Source organism: Rhipicephalus sanguineus, chromosome 7 (genome assembly GCF_013339695.2).
Source record: "Rhipicephalus sanguineus isolate Rsan-2018 chromosome 7, BIME_Rsan_1.4, whole genome shotgun sequence".
Classification (NCBI taxonomy): domain Eukaryota; kingdom Metazoa; phylum Arthropoda; class Arachnida; order Ixodida; family Ixodidae; genus Rhipicephalus; species Rhipicephalus sanguineus.
Window position 1 is genome coordinate 60,985,929 of NC_051182.1, and position 23,022 is coordinate 61,008,950.

At 43.0% G+C, this 23,022-nt stretch overlaps 1 protein-coding gene across 1 annotated transcript; it reads right to left on the minus strand.

The window, feature by feature from the left end:
• Positions 1–104: 104 nt before the first annotated feature.
• LOC119398717 (uncharacterized) lies at positions 105–22,078 on the minus strand. The gene is made up of 4 exons (XM_049417405.1): positions 21,648–22,078; positions 8,251–8,388; positions 7,319–7,445; positions 105–517 (listed from the first exon to the last, which is right to left on the minus strand). Exons 1-4 carry the CDS (start codon positions 21,726–21,728, stop codon positions 105–107), a joined length of 759 nt encoding a protein of 252 aa, XP_049273362.1. The 5' UTR covers positions 21,729–22,078.
• Positions 22,079–23,022: the final 944 nt, after the last annotated feature.

Here is a 23,022-nt window from a genome sequence, read left to right on the forward strand (position 1 = left end):
AAGGACAAAATCCATGTCCTTTGGACTTTTCCGCGCTTCACGCTGAAGAAATTGCTGCTTCTCATCAAGCTCATCAGTGTGTAAAACCGGCCGCGGCTGCCAATTCATGCAGCCGTACGACATCTTTGCGCTCTTCTGTGTCGACACAGGAGTCGATGATGGATTCCTCGCTTGCCTCGATGAATATTTTCTACTCTCTGCCTCAGTTGTTGAAACAATGAGTCATAGCCACGACCAAGCAAGGAGCCATTGATGCCTCCTATCTTCAAGGAGCCTGGGTATGCCTTGACCATTTCCTCAGCCACACTCCTAATAAGTTCTCTTCTTGGCCTAGAGCACACAGCTAGCATTTGGTCAACAACACAACGGACTAGTTCCCTTCGATGTTTAGGGTGAAGAGGAGATGCTGCTGTACTCAATGCGCCCTGAAGATCTTTGGGAAGCTTCTCTGTCGATACATGGATGTTGATGTCACTGGTTGGCTCTCGTACAGGTGTACTGTTTGATTCTGGGACGTCTGAAACAAGAAAAGTAATGTTTTACGAACACAAATTGCAAAAATGCAAGCAGTAAAACAAGTCTCTGCATGTAAGTAAGTAAGTAGTAAGTAAGTAAGTAAGTAAGTAGTAGTAGTAAGTAAGTAATAATAATAATAATATATCTGGTTTTTACGTGCTAAAACTATGATATGATTATGAAGCATGCCGTAGTGGAAGGCCCAATATAATTTCGAGCCCTGGGGTATTTAACGTGCACTTACATAGCACAGTACACAGACCTCTAACATTTTGCCTCCACCAAAATGAGACCGCTGCAGCCAGGATCAAACCTGCGACCTTCGAGTCAGCAGCTGAGCACCGCAACCTCTGACCACCGCCGCACCTCTGCATGTCAGTACAAAGCTTTTACACTACCATACTAGTAGCTCAAAAATTTGAAGGCTTGCTAGCTTCCAGTGTTGTTAGGCCTAATCTGTAGTGGCAAATAGAGCCCCATAATGCATGCTCATTTAACAAACTCACTGCATCGAAGCTCTAATGTTGTCAGACACCCAAAGTTAAAAGCTGCAATTTGTCAATGGAATGAGTGACCGCTACAAAAGGAATGAATATATATTTTTAACTGAAACTTCGAAGTTTATGGAAAATGTACCTCGTGCCTTCCTGCCATGCTGGCCTCTTTTACTACCTGGCAAACGATGTTAGACAAAGCTCTGCTCCAGATTTTGTTTGAACAGATCATTTCTCTGAATTCATAGACGTTATTTAAAATGATCACTCAGCTTCACACAGGCACTGATTAGACAGGAGAATAGCTCAGATAGCTCACAAAGTCAGTGGCAGCAGTTATGCCAGGATAGGACCACAGTTCGGCAAAAAATTGGAGCTCACTCAGACTAACTCAAGAAATATACTTTGCTCTAAGGGCTCACTCGTACTAAGACTCACCAAAATTTTCCTCAATCAGACTCACTCAGACTCACTGAATTTCTCAACCGGACTCATTCGGACTCAAACTCACCAGCATATGACTCAGCCAGACTCACTCAAACTCAGACCCACGGCTTGACCTGAGTTTGAGTGAGCCTGAATGAGTCAACTCATGAGCCCGTTATTGTAAAATTAAAATTGCTCTTTAACGGCAATATCCCACTAATCGGTGCTCTACGATGTGCCTTTTGATCTTGTACCTTCAAATACATATTATAAGCGGTTTCAATCCAGTAAGGACATTTTTATGAAATAAGCGACTCACACAAGACATTTTATCAAGAACTTTCCCATGAAAGAGTTTGCGGGGGGAGGTCAAGGCACCCCCCCCCCAAACTCCACGCCTCTGTTCAATAATACTGAGGTGGCGCATGAACACTCGTGCGCTGACATTTGTAAATAGACTTGAGTATAAATGTACACGATATAAGTCTCTTAGTAATGCGAAGATTAGTAGATAGGACAACAAGTCGGCTATGCAAGGTTGAGCTCAGTCAGACTGACCCAAGAAATATATTTTTGTGCTTAGGGCTCACTCGGACTCGAACACTAAGATTTTCTTCAGCTGAACTCACTCGCACTCACTCACCAAAATAATACTCACCTGGATTCACTCAGACTCACGGTCCGATCTGAGCCCGAGTTAGTCGACTCATGAGTGAGTTTGCCGACCTATGGATATGACTCAATTTTGTTTCAACTGTGCAGGTGCAGTTCAATGTATATATACACTACACTTTCACAATAAAGCCTGTTATGTAAACTGCATGTTTCAAAGTTGCTGCTGCTGCTAAGCTGTAGAACTATGGCAACATGAACAACATAAAAGCTAGCCTATTATTATGCATAAACGACACTTGTAAAATTTGTTCGCTGCCGATGGCAAGTTTTTTTCACTTGAATTTCTTCACATTTATAGCATAATTACTACAAATAACGTCCCTATACTTTCCTTGGCTTGATTGTCTGTTGGTTCTAGTTCAGGTTGTGTCTAACAAAGAAAGCAAGTCCTTGTTCCCCTACCCTTGTATAATTGATGCATGAAATTCCGAATTGCACTATGAAGGCACTTTTAGCCCACAATTAGTGAAGCCAGAAAAAAAATGCATGGCATAAATGATTGCCTTCTTTGCTTGGAGAGGTAAAATGAAAAACAAGGACACACAATGCACAGCCCATACAGCTCTAATATGGGTATGTGTTAGGGGTGTGTCGGAACAAGAGTGACGAAGAAGAGAGGAACTCCCTCGTGCTTCGGAACCACGCGCAACAGCAGCAACCCACGGAGTCGGGCTGTGGTTTATCGTAAATAAACTTCCCTTATTGTGCACATCAGGAGGCTTGATTTCCTTCAAGTGGTGCCGAAACTCATTCGAAGCAGTGAACGACATCGATGGACCCAGGTACAGGTGCAAGGTAATCGCCTTCCTGCTATGGATTCATCGTACCAACCTATAGCAGTTCAAGACGGAGTCAAAACATGGAAACACTCAAGCTGAGCGCCAAGCCAAGAGATTGAAATTAACGCACCTTATCACCAAGATAGAAGCAATGCTCACTCAAGACAGTGTTACAGAAGAGGAGCTTTGCATCCTCACGAACACCTCAAACACCTTCACACCGACTTGAGAGCAACTGACTCCCACATCGTCCCTCTGCTGTCAACCACGGAAGCTCCCGGCAGAGCTTGACCAGGTTGTGGATCACAATGATCGAGCCACAGTGAAGTCCGCGAAACTCTGGTATCGGATACGTCAACTTAGGAGTTTAAGAAGCGTGCACTACTGTCGACCGAACCCGTGCAACGCACGCCCCAGCCCGCTATCCAACTTCCGAAAATCGACCTCATGAAATTCGATGACCAACCATTGAGTAACTGTGGACACCTTTTCGGGAGCAGTTCAGTCAGCTGATACACAGCAACAATGGACTCTCCAACGTAGACAGGTTCACCTATCTACGTTCGGTTTTTACCAACGATGCCGGCACTGGCGATCACGGGACTTTCAGCAACTGCAAGCTGCTATTGTGAAGCCTTGGACATTCTGAAACAGCGCTTTTGCCAAGCCTGACGTGATAATTCAGGCTCACATGCAGTGACTCATCGACATGCAACCAGTGCAATCTTTCACCGATCTTCGAGGACTTCGATACCTCTACAACATGGTGCAGTCCCAGACGTGCGCCCTCAAGACTCTCGGTGTATTGGAAGACAATTATTCTGCAATGCTGTACGCTGGCGTAAATCCCGGGGGACGGTGGGACACCATTTGCAAATGTCCCCCCCAATTCAGATTTATTTTTTCAAACATCATATGTTTGAATTGCTTGGCAGTTAAGTATACTGCATTTAACTTTCTGTAATACCTGTTTATTTTGTAGTGTGTAGGTCCTGTGTTCAATACCCCTCCGCTGTGTGAGACAATTGAAACTGCAACTGTCGCTCGACCGGTTTCAGAGAAGATTCAATAAAACAATGCAATTACATGAGCTGGGCACCCATGCTCACCATTTAATTTTTATTTAAAAAATATCTAATTTTTTATATAAGTAAAAATAGCACCTATATTTATAAAAAAAAATGGCCACCACGACAAGATGTTGTCCCCCTTTCTGATTTTTTTTTTTATTTACGCCACTGATGCTGTATACCATCCTCTGACAGTGCTTCCTCACAGCATAGCCCTCGACTTCAACAAAACCACTGAACGTCAAGTTTCAGAGAAAAGAGGACAAGGTGGAGCACAGGCCAACAAGAAACGCACAGTCAGGAACAGAAGGCGAGCAATTTAGTCCTTGCGTTTTTTTATCAAACAGAAACAGAGACTCGAGAAAGAACAGTCCCGTATGTTTTTGTAAAGGAGGACGCGTCAAAGGGCCAAGTTAAAGGTTTTCGCAGTAGCACGACATCCTCTTCGTGGCTCAACATCAACTACAGAGTATTTGCTCATCTGCAAAACCAGTTCCTCAAGAGAATGCCTGCTTATTCTGTGACTCGAATACCCATTATACAGAGCAGTGAGACTCTCAGATTCCTCTCGAGCAAAAGAAAAACGACTACTAAGTGCTGGTCGCTGCTTCCGCTGTACCTTGCAACATCACTTAGCAAAAGATTGCAGGTGAAAAGTTAAATGTACAAAGTGCAATCAGCGCCATGCAGAAACAATGTGCGACCCTCTGATGATGACCTTTACTAGCGGTCCCGACATTACCAAACCAATGCAACTGGAGGTGACTGGAACTCGCAATGCCAAACGGTGTGTATACCTCCAAACAGCTGTTGCTTAGGCAGCCGGCCCAGAAAGTAAATGCCTAGTTTGAGTTTTATTCGATAGAGGCAGTCAGTGCAGTTTCGCGACTAAGCGATTGGCTGGGAAATAACATTGTGGAGCACTCATTAATAATAATATCTGGGGTTTAACGTCCCAAAACCACCATATGATTATGAGAGACGCCGTAGTGGAGGGCTCCGGAAATTTAGACCACCTGGGGTTTCTTTAACTGTGCACCTAAATCTAAGTACACGGGCCTCAAACATTTTCGCCTCCATCGAAAATGCAGCCGCCGCGGCCGGGATTTGATCCCGCGACCTTCGTGTCCGCAGTGTCGAGCACTCAATCACGAGAGTCTTGCAGAGGGATATCTTCAAGGACAACATGACGAGAAGACCTACCAGCGCGTTTGTCACTCTGAGTTCAGTACGTGGTTGCAAGTCACTGTGAATCAAAGCTCTCGTCATGACAACGATCAGCCACCAATCCATTCACGAACAAGTAGAGATTTCATCGACAAGCTCAAACACAAAGGCTATTAGTACTTCACCGACATCGATCAAGGTCAAAGCCCAAACGCTGTCGACATCTTGATCGGCAAAGACTTGTACTGGTCATTTGTCATGGGAAACGTACATAATTTGGACAACAGACTCAAAGCCGTCAGACCACACTAGGCTGGACTCTACATGGACCAGTCACCTCTTGTGCTATCTCCATGCACTGCAATGAGGCTATTGTACTGAAAGTGGCAGGTAACAGACCGTAACATCACAACAGACAACCAGTTATTTAGAAATTATGGGAACAAAATTTAATGGACATAGAAGACCCAGGAGGAAAACAATGAAACAGACTCCGTCGAAGACGCATGCAAGCTGCAGTCAGAAGCCATGAAGATATTCTCAAGTGCATCTATGAAAACTGAACAAATGGGCTTTGAATGACCTATGCTTCTTTAGCATGCAATCTACGCAACCTCCGCAGTTACAACTCAAACAACTGAAAAGAGTACCGAAAGCCTTGGGACTGGTATGGCACCCTGACACAGACGTATTGTCGTCTAGTCCGGGGAATGGTGCAGATTTCGTTCAGCAAAGAACCGCGAATAAGCAACACCAAACTTTCACGCTTCAGGCAACCTCTCGCCTAGACGACACACGCAGCATGTTGGATTCCTCCACAGTAAAGATGAAGAGAACCCATCTGAATATTTAACAAGAGGAGCTTCTGGCATGAATCTGGCCTTGTCTGGCGAACAGGACCCAAAGGGCTTGCTTATGAAGAACATGAATGCCCACCTCACTGTATGCCAAACTCTACTGACCGCATCACAGCGTGGCTACTACAACATGCCTCAAAGACGAAGCAAAGCTCCAACTTAGCGCCGTTGTACTTCAGAATTAAAAAGGGCGACTCGTTCTCCTACAAGGGTCGAGAAAGCCCAGACCCCTATGGAACATTGTTCGAATATCAGATCTCCATAAACTACCGAGTGGAACTACCGTTAAAGGCCCATTCACCTGCACGCAGGGCAGTTTGTAGGAACAAGATCGACAAAGAACAGAACTCTCTCGTGCTTTGGAACCATGCACAACAGCAGCAACCCACAGAGTCAGGCTGCGGTTTATTGTAAATAAACCCTTTTTTCTACACATCAGGAGGCTTTATTTCCTTCAGGGTGTGTGAATAGTGAATTTTAGAACCAATTGAATAAGGATCGAATAGTGATGACACCAAATCAAATACGAATACAAATTGAATACTGTTCGAACAGTCTTCAAATTGTAAGACAACCATCTTCAAAGCAGCCCTAGACTGGTCAGGTTTACAATTTTCAAAACAGTCAAAAAATTTGATGACATTTGATTTGAAACAAATATTCACAAGTGTCAACAAAGGGACATTACGGTTCCTTCTAACCGACAAAAAAAAAAAAAAACACAATTATTTAAACTAAGGCAAGCTCCTATACAGCAGCAATTCGAAATATTTTGTAACTGCAGGCTGAAATATAGAAGTGACTACAGCATTCAAGGTGGTACTTTAGCAACAGCTTTTTTTAAAAAAATAAGGCAGCTTCGCACTATGGTTGGTGCCAAGCATGAAGGAAGTACGAAGCTGGGCCTTTTTCTCTTTCTTCCTCTCTTTCTTTGTCTTTTTCTTTCTTTGTTTTTTTTTTCGTATCTCATTTTCGTCTCTGTTTATTTCTATTTCTTTTTCTTTCTTGCTACTGCTATCTTTCTCTGGCTGTGTGCATCTGGGTAATTCAAAGATGAAAACAGGAAATGTTACCATTCACTGTTCTAACGACTTGTTCCTTCTAACATTTTTCGTCGTTGCTGATTATTCCAAAAATATTCTAAAATTATTTGGTATTTCGAATTTGCACTATTAGATTCGAGTACTGAATTGAAAAGAATGCTATTCGATTTGTTATTTCAAGTTTTCGAATATTTGCACACCCCTAGTATAAGAATCCTGTTTTTTATAAGTCCTGTTTTTTGCCATATCACTTTTCAATGTCAACTACAAGTAAAAGCACTTTTAACGAACCTTGCACAGGAGGACTTGCAGGTGGCACAATTTCTGCAACAATGAAAATCCTCTGGTCCATTGGTAGCTGAGCAACAACTTCTTGGAATACTGTTTCGTCAAGTTCCGTCCAATCAACAAGAAACACCTGTTGCAAAATAATAGCACCATAGCTCAAACATTGACTATAAGATATTATTTGTTTTGTTTGGAAATATGTGGTTGGGTTGTTGAAACAAACATTTTACTTTGTCAATGTAACAAACTAAGTTACTTGGGAGAGACAGTAAAAACCCGAAGCTGGCGCACACTTTGAGACATCACACTATATACATATTTGCTTCCAAGGCTCTGTATAGCCATGTATAGTACAATATAGCAAGGGATGGTGAGAGGGTGAAAGCCTAGCCAAGCCAGAGCAGCTAGGTGCCCAGCAGCTCTGCTGTGACCCAGCCTTGCGCGACTAAGTACAAGCTGCGCTGATTCCTCCCCCCCCCCCTGAAAACGTTCTTTGGCATGCTCGCCATCACAGTGATGTGAGGAAATTAACTGCACAGTAGCTGAACACAAACACCAGCTAGTGAAGAACTCAAAAAATAACTGCTACACATGGGATAAATTGCACCAGCTATATATGAATAGCTGTGACCACTTAGTTCATTACCATCATGATTATGATGTACTTAAGGTTTTCGTTTCGGCTTTACAAGTCAGGCAGTTTAGGCTTCTGTCACATAAGCTTAGTGCAATTTTTGGCTAAAATGCTGTTTGATGGTGGGAAGGCAGAAAGGAACACATTCAATATAATTTGGTGCAGCTGTTAGCCGCTTGCTGCTGCATTAGTAACTGACAAGAAGCAGCAGCCTAGTGTAACAATGTAAACACCCTAAAATGCCTACAAACTTCTTGGTTAGAAAATAGCTAGCAAGAGATTGCACGTTTCAAGTTTTTACCTTTGCACTGCATGAGTTGCAGATCCCGTATTCCTCTGCTTTCTCGATAACATCAGCCATTGTTTCAGCGGTGATCATCTTTTTTATTGTGTGATCCGCACTCCATATCTTCAATAGAGGCATGATCGATAGCTGTATCTGCAATAACGAAGCAAACTTTTACTTTCAATGCCCAAAATATTTTTACACTAATAAACCAACAAAACTGTCTTTAGAGGCGGTTTGGTTGGTTTACGAGAGCAAGATTTGTGCCGAAAAGTTTCACAGATACACCGCTTTAGACATAAATAATACCTTTCAATTGATGTATCACAGTTGTACACACAAACACTGTTAGCCTTTGAATGTTGCACAGCAAAGTTGATATTCAACTGCAGCAGAGCCTCTTGCAAACAAACTCTGCTCCTAAAAGCAGCAACTGCTTTTTTTTTTTTTTTTGCAAAACTTAGTGCAGTCAGAAACAGTTAAGACTGGAATGGCTCTAACAAAAAAAAAAGAGAGAAAGAAAAAAAAAGGAGGGGGGAGGGGGTTGTTTGGTTCCCGAAGCTTTAGAATTAACTTTGTTTATTTTTCAGGAGAGAATGACTGCAGAGTTCGCAAGCTGCACCTTTTAAATGCGTTTCGAAACGTGACAGTACGTTCATGGTCTCACTATTTTACTTTTGCTTGTAGAACAAGCATGTAAACAGTGGGACGATTTCCTTTGAAGCGGATAAGATTGTTCTTGGGGTTACGAATGCACGCAGGTTTCCGCAATAGTAGTTTCTGTTGGTTGGTCTCAGCAGCTAGTTCCCGTTTCTTGAAGAGCAATTTTGTAGTTTGCATATTTTTTATTGTCTCCCTAGGGGGCTGCATAATCTAGAGCAGGTTCTGACAGTTTTTGTGCCGCTGTATTCTTTTGGTGGATTTTTTTCATTTCGCCCGTGTATGCTGCTTGGGAGTGTGCACTTCCATTTTGTAGACAACTGCTGAGTTTTGTCTTGGTGCATGGTGTTTGGGTGCCAGTAGAAGCTATAGGATGTGTTCATTGGTCTGTGCATTACAATTAGGCTTTCTTTTAAGATTTGCCCGATGCATGCACTGCTACCTAAAACATATGAGAGATATATTCATTTCTGGGGAAACAGGGAGATTGAGCATTTCTTGGAAATGTTTTTTTTTCCTGCTGTGTTGTTTTCCGAAGGAAGCGATTTGGGTAGGCTGTATTTTCAGAGTTCAGTGAAAATTGCTAATTTCTTTCCTTCTGTGGGATTCCAACATGCAATTTGCTTTGTTTCTTCTGAAGTATTCACTACTGATGCTTTTGGCTTCCCGAATGGTTCGAGCTGAAATTTAAGTAAAGGCCAGTATATGTTGGTTTGTGGTTGACTGAAATATTTAGAGAGCCTCCTATTTGGGTTGTTAGTCATATATCAAGGGATGGGAGCTGTGATCAGTCTTTTCTGCATTTGCAAGTGAACTGAATATGTAGTGCGTAGTATCAATAGCTCAGCAAGCATTTGGCTTGTGATATCACTATAATTTATGATAATTTACGTATCTGAGGAAGCCTTTGTTTCAGTTAAAATATGCTGAGGGCTCTTCGTTTCTCGTGGTGATGATGGCCATGTTTAACAAAATTAAGGCCCTCACTGGCGCTCCCCCACAGATAAACGGAGCTCCAGTGAGGGCATCATTCATCATCACTATGAAAAACGAAGAGCTCTCAGCACGTTTCACCTGAAACCAGGCGTTTCCCAGGCACATAATTATAGAGAAACCATAAATAATAAAACTTACTCAGCCACCTAAACTCCTTAAACTAGATATTCAGTTTACTTGTGAATGCAGAAACAGTAGATCACTCCCATTCCTTGATCAATTAGCAAGCCTAAGAGGAGGCTACCTTTGTTGGTCTACCACAAACCAGTATATGCAGGCTGCCACTTTTATTGCAATTCAACCCACCTGGCAAAACTCGAAGCTTCCGTAGTGAATGCCTTATTCAAAAGAACTGAAACGCTTCACACGTTGAAACATGATGGAAGGAAAGAAAGAGCGATTTTCACCAACTCCAAGAAGCAGCCTATCTAAATAAATTATTTCAGAAGACAGCCTCACAGAAAAGGAAAAAAAAAGAAAAGAAATACCCAACCATTTTTCAAACCTAATGGGCATATAGACTTTTTTTTTTTGCTTGGAGCCGTTCTAAAGTCTTGCACAATTAACCCAAACAGGCAGGCGCTTCTGTCAAATTGTTTAGCTTCCAGTCAAAAGAGGCAACTAAACATCTTACCGGTTTGAGTAAACTGTATCTAGCCTTCGATATGAGATTACCATGCAAGTGAGAAAAACGACACCTACTGAATGTACTACCTTCATGTACAAAAGGCCATTTAAGTAACCTCGCAGTATTGTGACATATTAAATTGGCATTATCATACATAGTAACTTTCTTAGCATAATAGCAATTCAGTAGCATGCTGGAAAATCAAGAGTCCACAGCAGCAACCCCACGGCTAGACACAAAAATAAGCTAAGCCAGCTTAACGTTTGTGAAGATTCTGAAGATGACCAAGTGCAATTATGGACATAAGCCTACTTTTACAAGTGAGCAAGTATGTCTGCAATATTAGCTGGGAATGACAATTTCCCTTTTCACAGGCTAGTCATTGCATATTAGCTAAAAGTGTTTTTGCAACATCTGTTATTATAGAGCCACTCTGATCCACAATAGTCTCCTCATCAGAATCCCTATTTCATTTCCTTGAAAACAAGTTCCTACAAGAGCTAAAAATGTTGCCTACAGAAAGACTGTGAGGAGGATATGTGGAATAGATTGCTATTATCTAATAAGCCCTTCATTTTCGACAGCCTGAAGAAAGTGGCATTATGTTCCACGTCACGTTTGTGCCTTATGCCTTTCTGCATAATTCATTCAGTCATGAATTTCTGTGTTTACCTTAAAGGAGCACTGACACAAAAATTTTGCACCTTGTTTTTTTTGTTGCAATAGATAGCTTATGATCCACTTATCACGGCTGCAAACCTCGTTTGTGCGAGTGCGCGACGGTTATTTATTTAGAGACGTTTTTAGAGTGCCCAGTCGCAGTTTCGGTTTCAAAGAGCACCGAGCTAGGCAGCGTCCTCCGGGGGCCGGGAAAACACAGCTGGCCACGTGAACACGCAAAATTGTGACGTAGGCGGCGCGCGAGCGTGGATGCGGTGGGCGCTGAACCAGGTCAAGTGGCGCCAGCTATGGAGGATTAGAAACAACTAGCAAACGCGTAATCTATGTCCTCCGAGCATTCGGAAGCGCCCATCTCGACTCGCTAAGCTTACAGCATGGATTATTTGACTATGGCTCTCAAAAACGGCGCCGAATCGGGACGAATACATTGCTGTCGAAGCTTAAGGACATGAATCTAAAGCAAATGGAAGCATCAGTTCGGAACTTACACGTTACAGAGCGCACGGCGGCCACTTGATAGATTCGAAGTGGACGACAACCGCTTTTGGCAGTGCTGCCATGTTTTTCGGAGGCGCGAATGCCTCGCCGGCGAAGCTTGCCGTACAAGTTGGACAGCTCTCGCGCGTGCGGCGACGGCCGACGTTCTGCGGCACCGCGCCGTTGCGGCAGGCTTGCCGCTAGCGTGAGCGGGCCATAACATCTGCCAACGGGCACGACGAGCGAACAGCGGAAGAGAACACAACTAGCACACGCAAAGCCGCAGGCACGGAGGAAGAAATGGCAGGTACCACGGCACAACCAGCCACCAGCCAACACAAACTCGGGACGTAGGTTTGTTTACACACACCCCGCGTTGATGTCGGCGTCGCGAAGCGCCCGCATCTCGCTCAGTCGCGCGGCATGCACTTTAAAATTGATTTTAAATATGTTCTAGGCTATATTGGCCCTTGATATTTCGTAGACGTGGTGTACGGCTCCACATACATCTATTTCACTCATTATCTCGCCTTCGAAATTTTGTGTCAGTGCTCCTTTAAGGAAAGTACAAAAAGTGCACAAGGAAGAAGTGTCCAGGTAGAAGCTAATGCCACGTGAACTATGGCATGAACTTCATCTACAGCACATAAAATATTAGGTACTATACTCCTTTTATTTAGAGTGTCCAGTACACTCACAGGGCAGACTGGATGATGCCTGTATATCAGCTTGAGGGAACATCATAGTTTGCTGAAAAATTGTGCAATAGACCTTTCTCAAGCATGGAAGCACCACCAACAGGCTCGCAAGCACTCACAGGAAAAGTGTGTACGCTGCATCAACTGCCGAGATGAGTGCACGGGCCTCACACTTTAGCTTTCCACCTGTGCCGTGACAGCAGTTCTCAGATCAAGTGAATTTGGCCGGGTGCAACATATTTCTGCACAATTCAATCATGAATTTCTGTGTTTATCGATAGCTATGACTTCCATCTGTCTTGTGATTCCACGTGCCACTGTTGGACCAGTTTAGAAGCATCGTTATTATTATTATTTTTGGAGCCGTATGCCTTACAATACAAACAAACAGATACAGCATGGTTTCCTAGATGAAATCCACGGGCGGTCAAGGCAATTCACGGATACTCTTGCAATCTATGTCCACCAACACTGTAGTCAATCACAGGGTGAGGTTCTGATATTTAGAGATTATGTGAGAGTACAGTCGGCATTTAGTAAAATAAGATACACTATTAGACGTCAGCGTGTGGTTCCCACCTCAGGTAAGAAAAGTTAAGCTTCTATCATACTTTGTTGACACTAGCTGCAGGTGTAGCATTTTGAAAACGCCGGTTGCGTTTTTGCATGCTGGCTCACAGGTGGCCATACCATGAACAGGTATAATCCTGAGCAATACGAGATGGAGCACTCAATTAACCTTTTAAAGGCCATAGCGGCTAAATGCAGTTGGCAAGTGCAGAAGTGTTTATGATGCTCAATGCTCAAGTGGAAAGGCGTCTCGAACAATTCAATGCATCACGTTTATATCAGTACATTACAAGTAATCGTTGAATAAACATGAATTCGATATTCCAGTTCATGTTGCTCATGATAGTATGCCTTAACGGTACCAGCACACGGTAACACACATGCCATGTAACTGCTATATCTAATACACATTCACTTGGTAATGCCTACACTGACTGCATTGTTCCCTTCACATTTCATGCACAGAGATACATGCAAGAATGGTCATGAAGCTGCAACATGTTCCTTTTGTTCCGTGCTCCCAGGGTGCAAACAACTAGCAGGCGACCGAACAACTGGCTCGCTTTACGTACACACTTTTCCTGTAGTTCTCCGCATGTCCGCAGGGCGCTCTCGTATTGCTTGAAGAAGGCCTACTACAAATTTTTCTCAATTTTCAAGACCACAGTAGTCATACGGTATTTAGTGCACTACAAAAAAAGAGTTGTGAATGATAGTGTGGGCTTTCTAAATCATAAAGGGCTCAGCTACTCCAAGTGTTCCATGCTGCTGAAAAGAAAAAAGTTGGAGGGCACTTAAGCTTCGTCTGAAGAAGGGAAGCGATACAAAAATCAGGCCCCATTCGCATTGCTTTCTCAATCGCAAGCCTGGCTTCGCTTCTCGATACACGCCATGCCACAAGGAAAAGAACGTCTCTGCTAGTTGCACTGGCCAGTTATAACTATCCTAGAATGCCTGCTTCAAGTAAAGTTGAGTAGTGCCCACTACGCCATAATTCTCCCTTTTACAAATTAGCGACGTATGCTATACACGTGCATAAGGCAACATGTGACCCTACGCAGTTGCTCATGTTGTTGATGCTTTTGCCGATGATGATTATTAAATGTATGAGCACTTTGTAATGGGTGCACCTTTAAATCAGTCACTCACTGCACAATTCGCATGTCTTGATGCCTGGAGTCATTCTACACTTCTGCCCCGCAACGTCACTTGCGTTAACGAGACTCCTCGCACTACATGACATTCATATAGGTTTTTATTGTGTGTGTGGGGGGGGGGGGGGGACAGTTCCAAGCAATGGCATGGGCTCGATTCCCACTCAAGCTGAAGTTTCTTAAAATATTTATTTATTTATATCCATCCCCAATTTTTCCTCATGGTCAATGCAGATTTTTCACTCACAGCTAATGACACCGACATAGATGCCGGAATTTCTGTGAAACGAGCAGTTTAATGCAATCGCGTTGAAAGGCTTTTTTTTTTTTTGTTAGACTTCTTATACGGTCACATATATGCCTACTGCCTTGCAAAATGGCTGGTTCTGTAAAGATAATTGCACTTTCATTGCCAACGCAGTTTCTTTTGTTGCATTACACTGCTTATTTGTTTTTTTCCAAATTTGAAGCATCCGGTACCTTAAAAATATATTCATAACACCAAGGTATTTGCTCTAAGGTAATCATTTTGTGCATGCTGAGGGGTATAAGACAACAAACCATTTTTTTATATTGCTTTTCTGTAATAAACTTGAGTTGAGGGGCAACACTGATGCCCTGTCCCTCCCTTAGACCTTGCCTTTATTTAAAATGTTGCGACAGCGAGTCACGGGCTACTACAATATATCATTACATTACAACTTATAGGCATGATGACCTGCACAATGAGTTTACAAGAAACAGATTTTATTGGGGCAAAAGCATGCCGCAAGAAAGCTAGAAATACTCTAAACAAACGAAAAAAGACAAAAAAAAAATTCACCACTGACTCACTTACAAATCACACACAAGTTTAAACAATAAGTTCTGCTAAACACACTGCATCTGTACCTCCAAGCAACTAAACATGTGCTTCATTGATTTCAAATACAAAATTAGGAAAGCATGTTCAGCAAGGCACTGATGTAGGGAAAAAAAAAACTACTAGCTGCTCAGCACAACCTTTCAGGAAAGGAAGACATTAGTCTAATGACAGGCTTGCCATTATAAAAATATGGCACATACGGCGTACAATCAAGAAGATCTGATGCCTGCACTAACACTGCTTCATCACTCTGTTCCTGTAACACATACAAGCAAAGACTTGGCTCAAGATATGCGAATTTGCACTGAACAAGAAACAGATACTTGCCATCATGCTTGAACATGCTGACAATGCAACCAAAAGTCACATCATAACGTGTCCCCGAAATAAGAATGTAGTCATCGCATGTGTACACAAAGCCATTTATAGTAGCTTTTTTCAATGGTGTGCTCTTAGGCAAAGCTATGTTGCCTACTCGGGACAGCATGGTTGACCGCTCTGAGATGCTCATATCTGTGAACTCCTCAGGCTGCAAAGCAAACGAGCCTTTTGCAGCCTGAAAAGCTTGACACAATTGGTGACGTTCACTGAGAGTTTTCGTTATATTCTTAAAGTTTCTGGTACTACGTGTACACTCCTTGAAATACTGGTGCTTACTTTCAAATTTCAAAGTCCAAACATGGGAGAGAGGGCCGAATTGTTGGATAAGTTCACTGTAATGAAGCATATAATGATGCTTTGGCCTAATCTTGTGAAGAGGAAACAGGGCGCTTCTAGACGTTATGTAATCCTCAGTCAATATTTTAAGGTGGGCAACTTGGGCAGGTGTTATCTTTGGTGCCATAAGAAGGTCAACAATGTTGGCCAATAAAACCACAAGTTGCCAGATGGAATCAGTCACATCTAAAACCTTTGTGCCCACGTAGAGTGGCAAGAGCCTCAAGAAAGTCCAGTTTTGGATTGCGTGGCCTACAAGCCTCTCAACCTGAAGGGTGGGTACTTTTGCTGGTTTGTTGCGCATATCATTGGTGGAGTACTTCATAGTTACAATTCTGTTATTGAGATAGTCGTATGTGAACCAGTTTTTGTTTTTTACGAAATAGTTAATACACAGTGCCAGGTCATGACGAACGACACCTTCAAATAGGTCATGTGCAATGCAGGGTGGGAGGCCAGAGTTGCAGACATGATAGTGCTTCAACACATGAAATGGAGAATTGCCTACAATACCAAAATCACTGGACCCGGTGCCGGCCTTTTCAAGACGTTTGAGAGATTCATTGTACTTTTCTACTGTACGCCTTGCACCTATCGCATGTGGTTTCTGCTCAAACTCGCATCGTGTAATTAAGCAATACCGGCAGAAGTAAGTAGAAGAACTGAAGTTTTGCGTGAACCCTCCAACAGCATGGCTGGCAAGGTTGTCACCTACTACAAAGTTTAGCCTCACAGTATGCTGAGCTCGATTAATTGTCACTCCCGATTTTTCCAAAAGAACCATGTCATCTGTTAGGGGCCTAAGCACTTCGGTAAGACCAAACTCTCTGACATCTTTTTGGCGGCAGAGCATAACCAGCTGGATATTGTTAACACGTGACCGGTAATACAATGGCAAGTTGTTGAGTGTCATATACACACCGAGAAGTTTAAAATTTCCCTTTGAAGATCCCAGAGGATTCACAATCTCAAAATCATCAAGATACAAAATAATTCCGATTTCATTTTCAGCCAAGTTCCTGAAGGAATGGCATAACTGGGAGTCGTCACAGAAGGTTTCATCAACAAAGCTCTTACCACCAAAAGGCAAAGAGGACATCAAAAAGTGCACAAGACCTTCTATAGGAACATAATGATACGCAGACATTTGGTTCTGCTTGTTAAGTCCTAATAGAAGCTCAGTCGGTTTGAGGAAGCAAAACCTTTCTTTGTAATATTTGTGACGACAGTAGGTTGATCTGAGGGTATCAGATGTTGCAACTTCAAGAAGATCTTCAGAAAAACATGACTGAACATCAGGTAGTAGGTCACTTGGCACCTTCTTTGCAATCTGTTGCAGAAGCATCTGCTTATTTAGACTGTGCAGATTTTGTATTTCTTTAACAATATTCTGAACAGTTGTAGCAGGCAAGTGATGCTGAGATTCTAACTTGAGTAAAAAGAGTGAAAAATTATCGATGAAAATGTGATTATTTCTATCCTTACACATCACTTGTGCTGCATCATCCACATGCTCACTTTCAGAAGTACACGGAAAAGAATCTGACTCTAGTTCCATGCTTCTGTCTAAAAATTGTGAGCACTCAGCCCCCTCAGCGCCATGAAAACTTGCAGAAATTTCATTTTCAGGCAATGGTTGCATTATTTTTGAACCTGGTTCCATGCCTCCACCTGTAGGTCCATAGCACAGCAACACATCATTTTCTTGACGATGATACCTGCTTACATGTGTCCTAAATGATGCAGCAGAAGTCGACACACTTACACAATGAGGAAAAGGGCAGGTAACTGCATCTGTGTTGCCATCAAAGTGCTCAGCAACGTGCGAAACTAGTTCTGACCGCGTCGCAAGTGTCTTGTCACACGATGACACGGGGCACAACAGTCCAACATCCTCCCTTTCATGGCTGGCTGTTTTATGGTGCCTTAAAACATGACAACGCAAACTTGAGTAGCTTTTAAGAACAACACCACATGACTCTGAGGGGCAAATGGCTCCATTAACAATGCTGCTATGAAAACGAAAATGGTCAAAGTATGCCACTAATGTTGGAAGATGTTGTGCGCAGAGTCGACAGGTGGCCATCACTACTCGGGGATGTCAAGGCTTGTTTATCTGCCAGTCTCGATAATGCCTTGCATCAGCTGCATTGCAGGAAGGGCTAATCAGTGAACAGAATTACTAGAAAACGAAGTACGCATACTAGCTGTTTCTGACCAAACAGAACCTTTTGCTATCATTTCAGAAAACAAATACAATAAGTGAGAAATCAAGGCCCAGCCAGGATTTCCCACCAAGGCAGGGAGGGGGTGGTTGAAACTGATTTCAAAATTTCAAAGTGTTTTCATACTCCAAACTTGTTCACTAACAGCTTGTGCTACATGCGCTTTCCTCTTTTCCCTTTGCAGGGAGACTACAGGTGCACCACAATGTTTTTTTTTTGTCCTTCTAAACAAATAACAACATAGTGGTTTTAAGTCAGGAACGACACTTATTTCTGCAACCCATAAGAGAAAAGGGCGCAGTATTGTAGGGGTAGGGAGTGGTGAAAGAAGAGGTCACCATCTAGAGAAATGAGCGCCCACACCTCCAAGAATCAGCTCGGGGTACCTCTTCTGAATTAGAAAAAGCAATGGGTACAAGACCGCACTGGAAATTGACCCAGTGCTGTATTTTTTGTACTGGAGGCAAACGCTCTAGCAACTCAACATGATTGTACCTCGCAAATAGAATGAGGAGAGAACACAACACAGGCACTGAGTTTGTTTTGCTGTCTGTGCTCCATATGCACCGCGTGATCATGCCGATATTGAATTGCTAACTCACCCAAGACACTACTTTACTAGCTACTTTACCACCGTGGCAATCGGCAAATAACCTCGGTCAGACTAGCAGAACAAACTATTGTTCCCATTCAATACTCGCCCCCAACGTTCTGTTTCCTCGTTTTTTTTTTTTTATGCTGCAGTGCATATCCTCCCCTCTTCTCCCTGGAGCCCATCACTGCACATGACCTGTGAGGAATGACAGTCTCGCAGCAATATATGAAAAGCGTTTGTTGTTCTAGTGCACTTTCAATCGAAAGAGATTAGGGGGGGGGGGCGCACTAGGAGCGGGAGAACCTGTCTATGTACTCCTTTTTGGCTGTAAAACAAACCTTGCATAAAGCATAAAGCCGACTTGCAAATTTTTTGCACTGCAGTGTGGCTTGAGTTTGTCAACGGCAGCGACTCTCATGTTGTCAGGTGTTCGCTCCTCAGAGCAGATCATGTAGCCAAGGCAAGCCATTTTATCTCATTGAATTAGCATTTTTGGAGGCCTTTACAAAGCTATTTGGTCATGACTAGAGACCGGATATTTGGCAAATGCCTATTTTGTTCCTTATTTCCTATCGTGCCACTTTGATATATGAGCATGAATTAGAGGCTAAGGAGGGCTTTTATAGTGTTTTAAATTGCCTATCAATACCTATATTCAGAACCGGCACCCATATTAACACTATTTAACCTGAAGTTTCACTTCCCGGTGTAGTTTGAGCCAGTTACTCATGTTACTGCGCAACACTGACTGTCCAGAAATCTACGAGGTTCATCCTTGTCGTCTAGTTCAACCAACTCCCGGAAACAACCACTAGCAGCAGTGAAATGGGACGCGCCGGCGACATAGCAGAGAGCCGTCAGAAGAGAGTGAAGAGTAAAAGAAGAAAGGAAAATGTGTTGTGCATGCGGCTTTGTTTGTTTGTAATTTACTTTTTAAGGTGTTCAACAACAGGGCAAAAACTGGTTCTATGTGATTCAACCCGGTCAATAGGAAGAATCCCCTCCTTCTGGTCTTTTTAGCGATCTGGGTAACTGCTCTTGCCCTACCCTTCTCAGTCATGCCGAAAAGAAAGGCACAGAGGTGTGTGTTGACTCAACAGTGAACACTTGACTCACCATGCTACAGCATAAGCAGAGAGACCGTGTTGTGTAAAGTGTGCGTGACAAGGGACAATCGCACGGCTACGTTCAACTGTTGCTGCCTGTGTACCACCTTAAACAATAACATTTTTTGTTTTCCTGTTATAAATAGAGGTCACGCACCTTTTCTTTTTGAAATTACTTGCATTTACGTAAATATTTATTGTACATATATTTACAATATTGGAAGCCCAAAAAGTTGTTTTGCCTGCCTATTTTCGCATCTAAAACGCACTTCTTTAATGCCTAAATATCCGGCCTCTACTCATGACTCTTAAATACCTCACTGAGCACATCCACAGTTTCTGTCAGTGTTGCTGCTCCCTTCCTTGTCAGAGAAGGAACAATAACGAAGTTGAATGGTTTCAAAGGATGGTGAAAGTGTGCTACTTGAATTGGAATTTTACGCACAGGAATAACACAGCAACAGGTTGTACCTATTTCTACATGGTGCTCGTGCCTCGGTGCTCCCTGCCATCAGGCAGCTTCCACCTAACTTGATGGAGATGTACTTTGGCCCAACGGGGAGTGTAGGCAGTGCCCAGATTTCGGGGTAGGTTGGATCGTATTTCGCAGCTGCTGCCCACCAGCAGCACAAACAAAGGCTCACCGGAAAGTGTCAAGCACAAGCAGACACACACACATTGAGCAGACATGCACCAGCACAGAGGGGTCTAAATACTGCTGAGACCCCCCCCCCCACTCCTCCTGGCTATGCACGCACCTAGAACACCGTGAAACTCGGCACAAGAACAACATGTGCACAAGAAGAAAATAAGACACAGAGCTAAATACTAAATGAGAACCATTTCTTAGCAAACCAGACGCACTTTAAAGGTATTTATCTATCTAGGCACCTACGACTTCTTGCTCTCGTTTTGTTGACTTGATAAATACCAAAAATGGTATGGCATGGCATGGGTGTATGACGAATGTAAAATATAGGTTGTAAAACGAAAATCATGTCATGCATGCATGTCATTTTTGTCATGATTTACATGAAATGGTCTTGGTGCTCCGAGGGTATTTCATCAACTACATTAGTGTATGGTGAACATCAATGACTGGTTGTAACATGAAAATCATGTCATGTATGTGATGATTTACATGATGCGGACTTCGTGTGCTAGTGGCCATTTCATTAACTTGATATATGCCAAAATTGATATAGCACGATATGAGTATATGACGAATGCAAGGGACTGGTTGTAACATAAAAATCATAACATGCATGTCATGTACATCATGATTCACATGAAAGTGCTGGTGCTTTAGCACATGTTTCATTAGCTTGTTATATACCAAAACTGGCACAGTACAAGTATGACAAACATAAATGATAAGTCATGCGTGGTATATTCCAGCATATACATTTCATTAGCATGGTACATACCAGAATGAACATGCAGGCATGCATGCATGTCAAGTATCCAATCGTGAACGACATGTCATTGAATGAATGCCTTGATTTGTCTGAAAGCCAAACAATGCAGGTCCTCTCTGACCGCATCACACTGCATCGATTACCACATGTGCATGCGATTTGCCGGATTTTTTTTTTTTTTGTGCATGGCCACTGCTTTCGTATCCTCTTATAAAAGAAACAATGTTTAATTTCTAACACACCACCCAAATATTATTATGTGTTTTAGCCAGGCCCGTAGCCAGGGGGGGGGCAGGGGGCCCGGGCTCCCTCCCCCCCCGAAATTTTGATGACACATGGTGTTTTATCGAAAATAAATCATGAAAATAGGCGTTTTTCTCAAATAGTCAAGGTTTTCAGTTAGTACCCCCCCCCCCCCCCCGAAAAAAATTCCTGGCTACGGGCCTGGTTTTAGCCCAGAACGGATAAATTTTTTAAAAATGCGCTTAAAGACCGCACTGCTCAGCTCGAACTTGGCGGCACAACTCGGCCACCCAGCGTGACGAAGAAGCCACTTTGAGACAAGGTCTCGGAACCGTAGACCAAGACCAACAAGGACAATATAAATAAAAAGAAATCTTACCCTTGTGTACTTGTGCCACGTGAACTTGAACTTGTACGTCGCCGCCAGAGATGCCTGTAACAAGTCATGAACCATTAACATGCAGATGCTGTCGCACGCTGGGAAGCCGCTATAGGGGTATACGTTTCCTGGATCACATACTTCATATTACATTCCTTAATACGCGGCGCATGAGAAAAATATAGCGTAATAGAACTACGGCGGAGAAACAATGATCACGACGTGATAACTACCAAGCTCGGAATGCGAACTTTGTGCACATACATCCCAATCACTTGGCGATTTTCAGTAATGCTGAATTTTCTACACCCATTAAGCGCTCCACCTAAAAACAGCATATACAATACTACCGCAAAGATTGGAATTAATATAATTAATAATTATACCTGCACAGTGCGGAGATCAAAGCGTAGCAAAAAACGTCAGCGTCTGTGCTATATAGTTTCCCGCCTTTCCTAGGCGCGAGCGTGCGTATGCGACAACAGATTGATTTTAGCGGTAGAGGCTATAAGTACAAAGGTAAAAAAGTTGGAAAGTCAGCCACTCACCTCAACAGCGCTGAGCCACGCCGAGCTTGGACGAACAAAGCAGGTTGAGCCAGGTTGAGCCCGATCGAGCAGCGCGCGCGCGCGTCGAGAACGCTACGGCCAGCCACGGCTGTATTGCCGTTGCAACATTATATCGACGGTGGACGGTGATTGATAATTGCAGTGCGCCCTCTGCAGTTGATATGGTTGATATATGATGAATAAAAATATCTAAATTACTGCTTGGCGCAGAATAGGGAATACAGTTTGTACAGTAACATCAGTTGCAAGGCTCGAATTCGTATAGCGGTGGTACGTGACGACCATATACGTTAGGGAAAATTGTACGAATGTATATTTATGTACAGAGGGATCATCTGTATTGTAATTACCTATTTGCTTCAGGTTTCGCCAGGATGGAAGGAGCATCCATATATTGAACTATACAGTCGAATTTGATCGACATACAGAGGGATCATTTGTATTGTAATCATCTACTTGCTTCCGTATTTCGCCATGATGGAGAGAGCGTCCTTATGCTAAACTATGTAGCCCAATTTTACTGGTCTACTAGTGATATATCCGTGCTTTCTGCGAAGGGTGAGAGTCAGTTAATTTTAATGAGGACACACCCGCTTTTCTATAGGCAGATTACGGATATTTTTTTGAGTGTAGACTTGGCAGTGCCTACCTCGGGCCGCACGCGTTCTCAGCACTTGCCAACGATGAAAAAAGCACGGCCAACACTCATTTGCCGTTATTCACCGCTATACATTCTGCATTTATTTCATGCAAGTATATATTATTTCGGAGGGGTCATTTTTTTGAGGGGGGGGGGGTATAAGCAA